Source organism: Haemaphysalis longicornis, unplaced genomic scaffold (assembly GCF_048455015.1).
Source record: "Haemaphysalis longicornis isolate Haplotype H1 unplaced genomic scaffold, Haemaphysalis longicornis Haplotype H1 scaffold_12, whole genome shotgun sequence".
NCBI classification, from domain to species: Eukaryota; Metazoa; Arthropoda; class Arachnida; order Ixodida; family Ixodidae; genus Haemaphysalis; species Haemaphysalis longicornis.
This window is the reverse complement of record NW_027526225.1, coordinates 12,850,549-12,856,548: the sequence shown is the minus strand read 5'-3', so window position 1 is coordinate 12,856,548 and position 6,000 is coordinate 12,850,549. Positions and strand designations below refer to the sequence as shown.

The window sequence follows — 6,000 nt, the reverse complement described above, 5'->3', positions numbered from 1 at the left end:
TGGGATGGCGCAGCACGCGAGGTAACTCCTACAGTAACTCCTACACGGATTCACGGCCCTTCTCCACCGTCTTTTCTCACGCAACAGCTGGATCACGCTAGGCACAACCGCCTTGCCGCTACCACTCCTTCAGGTTTCCTGTATGTGCTGCCGAAGCTTTCAAGCGGAGCTTTAGTGTTCCTGATGGCGTCTGTAACGCAAAAACGCCGAAGTGAAAGAAAAAAAACGCTTCCCGTAGCCGTAATCAAACCTGGGTCCCTGGCGTTATGAAGCCGGCGTCTATCCGATTGCTCCATTTCGGCATGGTCGAAGCGGATCGGAAAAGGTGGCCCACAAAACAATCTCCTACGAGAAAGCTTCGCGTTCAATCAATCATCGTCGTTTCACCGAGCGATACATGATTGTTAGGAACTAAGTTCGCTCAAACGCTGCATTGATCCCCTACATAAAGCACGAGACACATGCACGACTAGAGCATGCGATTGGCATGCGACTGATCGTTACGGCTGTCGCCATGACTAGTCGTACGCGTGAATTTGAGACACATGGTCCATGCGTGCGTGCGATGCGTCGTCGGCGTCGCTCCGCCCACTGTTTTTGCCCCATGGTTGCCACCCTGTTTAGACTCACTCCGGACGATTTAGATATACGCAAGAGAAATCCGAGCCGGAAAAGAAAACATTCATCAACTTGAAGCGAAAATGAACAGTGCTATTGCCTTATACATTGCATTTTATATGTTCAGTACAGCTGCGTGGGGACGTTTAGCACCGACGCTTCCGCTCGTCCATGCCACTGGTACCACTGGCAACATATGTCTACCAGGTGGCTGTATAGCTGTACTGAGCAACGTTATTCTAGTAACGTTGGTACTGAGGGCGGACAGCGCGCGGGTCGCCGGAGAGCTGCTCCCCACAAAATACTCGGAACTGCCCCTGGCGCCTCCTCGGGGATTTGAAAGAAACTTTCACACTCACCTCGTTATGACGACGCTTTTGGGCTCTAATTGACTGTGGCCGCACGACGGCCGCAACGATGGCACGACTGCACTTGGCGCGCCAGTCGCACGTCGTGAGCCTCCTCCGACGAGCGTACGACGCCAAAACAGGTCCTAACGACCAGTCGTAACGATCAGTGGCATGCCAGTCGCATGCTCCAGTCGTGCACGTGTCTGGCGCTTAACACGAAAATGACGTCACCAGACGGACGATCCTCCGCCCTCCTGCTCGTACTGCAACACAGCTACATTAGCAAATCTGACCCAGCTCATTTGACAGTGCTCTGCTCACCAATCCTTCCTCCCCGTCCTGCTGAACGCCATACCTAATCCAAACGAGATTCCGCCAACGACGATCAGCGGCCCCGATTTCCTCGTTGCCCTTGGGCGCTTTACTCTCCAGGGTGGCCTGGCAAAGGTCGTTTAGTCATGGTTTACCACCCCTATCTGTGCATTGAGGAATTGATTATTCCTCAAGAACTGCGAGTTGGGCGTGTTGGTATAGGTTCATGATGAGTACAGCGCAAACAAAACTCGGACAAGACAGGACACAAGACGGAGGGCTGCTAGCAACTGAAAAGTTTGATCGTGAACACACATACATATCAGGGTGTCCCAGCTCTCATGCAGCAAGATTTCAAAAAAGAGTAATGGCGTTGCCCGGAGAAAACCTAGTGCATAATGTTTACAGCACGGTGGAGGAGCGTAGAGTAATTTTTCGTTAATGAGGCCTAAATATTTGATTGTAACTAATTATCTAACTTGAAAAGTAGTCTTAATCCCTAAAGTGTCAATGAGGCACTTGTAGGTACCCACGAGGAGCATCTATTTCGCTATTTTCAGCGACGAACTAATTGCGCACTCATTTATTCTGACTGATTACGAAAACCCGCGAAATATGAAAAATATCATGTGACGGCGCGTCCGCCCTCATCGTAAAACAATGCCCTCAAACAGGATGCCTCTGAGTTAGCCAGAATGAAATAAACAAAAGAAAGAAAGAAGAAATGGCGACCGAGTTTGGACCTTATGTGCCACACGCACACCGCGAAACTAGCTGTTGCTTCTCCTTCCATGCATACCCTTATCAAGGTGATGCGCTGCCTTTTAGGACGTGTGACGGGCAAAGCAGTTGTTTCAATCAGGTCATTTGAGGGCACTGGTTTATGATGCGCGTGGACGCGCCGTCACGTGATATTTAGATGCGACGCTCAGAGCATCTCTTGTCGGCGGCCCTGTCCTTCCTGCGTGCGTCCGTTGTTGTCCGAGTGCGTCCGTTGTCCGCAGCCACTCTCCCGCTCTCCTCTCCGATAGCGAACACTCTCTCGCGAGGGGCATTGGATTGGATTCCATTGGATTGGATTGGCTTGGATTGGATTAAAGTGGATTGTGTTGCGTCATAGCCGCGGCAGACGCACTGGCGCCGGCGCGTGCCCAGGTGAGAGCGTGTGCGGCCCAGCGCGCTCTCACTCTGCCGGTGGGCGGCGCTGCGCGTGGTGCTGCGCATATGCAGTACTCTCTCTCTCTCCTCGGTCTCCTCTCCTCGCCTTCGGGCGCGCTGCGCATATAACCGGTGTGCCGCTCTCCGGCGGCCTTTCGGTCGACGGTTGCTCTCCGCTTGCGCTCTTGAACCCCCCTCAGCGTCGCATCACACCAGGGTTCCCGCGAGGGGAGGTGGGCGTAATTTTTTTTTTTTTTCGAATTTCGCGGGGTTTCTTAATCAGTCAGTATAAATGTGTACTCAATTAGTTCGTCGCTGAAAATACCGCAGTTAGATGCCCCGTCGTGGGTACCTACAAGTGCCTCATCGACACTTTAGTGATAGGGACAGTAATTCTCGAGTTAGATAAGTAATTACAATGACTTAGGTAAGTCTCATTAACGAAAAAATTACTCTCCGCTTCTCCACAGTGCTGCAAACATTATGCACAAGGTTTTCTTCGAGTAACGCCATTGCTCTTTTTTTAAATCTTAGCATATGATAGCTGGGACACCCTGTGGAGACACACTCAAAGCCACCGTCATCACATCGTGTACATTAGAATCTACCACCCGTCTTTCAGTGTACGTATAAACTTTTCAGTTGCTAGTAGCGCTCCGTCCTGTGTCCTTTCTTGTGCGAGTCTTGTTTGCGCTGTACCCATCATGATTATTCCTCTCCATGGGATGTCCAATCGAACATCCCCTCCTGACCACCTCTCCCTTCCTCTTTTCTCCCTCTCCTTATTCCGGCCATTTACTTCTGTTAACAAAGGACTTTCGCTCACTCACTTGAATGCCAGATGTTCGCCTGCGCGCTGGAACCTGCTGACCGGCAGGGACGAATCAGAGCGGCCGCTCTTCGCTACGCTGTGGCCGCGGCGGATGCGGCGGCTGCTGGGGCGACCAGGGCCAACGAGTAACGTTGACCAGGGCGACCACCGGAGGACGCGGCCGGCGGCCACAGCCGCCGCAAAGTCGCTGCCGCTTATCTTTCTGATTAAGCGGCGGCGTCACTTCATCAGCCGCAAAAGTTTATTTTATGTACGCTATTCCCGTTGGCCACAATAGCAACAGAAACTATCGACAAACAAAATTCAAACATCATCAGCCGGAGGCAGACAAGGCTCTCCATAACGGCAGCCATGTTTACCTACGGAGATGCGTTCATGCTGCTGCTTTTCAGTCAGAAGCTGGCGTACAAAGTAACGTGGATCTGCTGGAAGATGAAAATTTGACGCTTATGAGTGTTACAATGGCTGTTGAGCACAGTAGCGCGCTATTTTGGTAGTATGGTTGGGCCATTTCGACGTACTGGTCCCGTCAAGAGCGGGGCTGTGCGCTCTTGGACGCCTTCGCGTGGTTGCGTCCCTCGCCACGCGCTTCATAGCGCGCGGGCGCGTAGACACGATAACGCGCGTGGAATCGAGCTCGTAGTCGCGTAAGTGTGCTTGTCGCTTGAGGTGACAAACTGTGCCCGTCGCGGCGTAACCGGGAGACCAGCCGAGAACACTGGTGCCGTGCCAAGCAGCCACGGCGCCAGCAATCCCCACGTGTACAGGCGCACCCGATTGCGCTGAACACGTGCTGGGCTTGTGGGTGCAATCACGTTTCCTTCCGCTGTCGCTTCTCCTCACTCCCAACACGGGTGACTCGCGCTTCGCTGTTGACACCTCGCTCGATGGCCGCGTTCTCTTTGGTTGCCCGTCCCCTGCGCAGCCACGTCCGAGATCACGCTGGACAACCTGGGGGCCGTGCTGCTCATCGCCCTGCTGTCGGTGGACGTGATCGCATTGATCGGCACCCTGGTGGCCGCCGTGTGCTGCATCGTGTTCGTGTCCCGGACCCGCAGGATGCGCTGCCTGACCGAGGACCGACACGGAGACGACCTCAAGGACGCGCCGGGCCTGCCCCCGAGGAGACCGCGCGGGGGCTCGGACGTGCCCATGCTCACGGCCGCACGCTACCACACCACGGACAGGTACGGCCAAGTGAGGCGCCAAAAGGAACGGGAGCAGGGAAAACAGTTTTAGCATAGCGGCTAGCGCACGCTACGCTTGGGGCGGCGGTTCCCGGGACCCGACTGGGCATGTGCACATTCATTCCGTGGTGGTGGGCGGCCCGCCTCGCTGAGCCCGCGCATTCGTCCCGGTGAGGGGATGCATTTAGAGCTTAAAAGATGCTTAAAAGCAAGCTGGCCTATAGTGGTGGATTATGATGTCGCGATTAGAAATATTGCAGTTGCAGCTACAGAAGAGAAAGTGCCACTCCGCACATTTTTCCGCTAAACGATTTGTGACGTCATTATTGGCGGAACTTGTTTAAACGTTTTTTAAGGGGTGAACCAGGGGCATTTCATATTAAAACAACTGAACATTGAAGCCTAGCTCCGCTGATAGCCTAGCCTAGCCTAGCCCAGACGACATCATCGTTTAGATTAAGCGCAGGTGTGATGGCGACATAGAAGCGAGGCTTCAAAGGAGCATAAAAGGGGTGGGGGAAAAAGCGATAAGACGGCCAAGTCTCAGCTACTCGCTTCCCCTCGAACCAGAAAAAACAACCGCCATCCAAAATCAAACTCCGCATTGAAGGGAGAGGGATCCCAGAGGTCGCAGCCCTCAGAGGGCTGCAGGTACAATCCACCAGACTCAGTCACAACTTTCTCCAGGCGACAGAAAGGCACGTAAACCAAATTATTTGTCGGCTCAAAAGAGTCGCCAGCGAGCACTCAGGCCAAACAGAGCAAGACAGGTTCCGCCATCCATAAGTCTTCTTCATGAGCAGAACAGTTTACTCTATCCCCAACTTTCCTGTAACAGCGGCAGACAGCGACTAAATCGGTGTTCTCATTAGACGCCCCTACAAGGCGGCGCTACGTCTTCCCCCGGCACGTCCGCTGCCAGACTAGAATGGCAAGGCCAGTGAACTAGTCGAATCCCACCCCATGGGACAGTAAAAACGCCCCGCTCACACACCCACAGGCATTGCCTTGAAGGAGCCCCGCCCCGCTCCTCGCGGCCTTGAGGGAGCTCGGACTTTGGGGGGCACCGTATGCGCGGGCTGTGTCTGTGACCTCTTGCAATATGTCTTGTGCCTCCCCCATGAATTCCTTGCCAGTCAACAGTGTGATGTCATCAGCACAAATACCGAGGTTAAAGGGATACTGAAGTGAATTTATCAAGCTCCCTGTTTTGCTTGCACTGCGTAGACTGGCTCAAATTAGCATACTTTTCATCGTTTATCCGGTTGATAAGTCGGTAATTATTCTATAAAGCGGGAAAGAAGAAAAACTACCATGCGCGGTCTGTGGCGGCCGCACCAACTAAAGACTGTGACGACAGGAGGAGATGCACCTTGATTGGACGATGTCCAAGGTTAGCATTCAAACGGTATCGGATCTGTAAAACAACATGCTTGACATCCGACGGCATCGTTGGATGGGCATTCTCGATATCTCACTAATCGTCGTACCGCGCTTCTGCCATGTTTGCGGCTGTAAAATGACTAAGATAACCCTCCCAGGG

General features: G+C 53.3%; 1 protein-coding gene across 1 annotated transcript in view; it reads left to right on the top strand.

Moving 5' to 3' along the window:
• LOC144162418 (uncharacterized) overlaps window positions 1-6,000 on the top strand; it is a 63,288-nt gene that overhangs the window by 49,054 nt on the left and 8,234 nt on the right. The window contains exon 3 of the mRNA XM_077692938.1: window positions 4,196-4,457. Coding sequence (XP_077549064.1) covers window positions 4,196-4,457 — 262 coding nt within the window. The remainder of the gene's footprint in view (window positions 1-4,195; window positions 4,458-6,000) is intronic.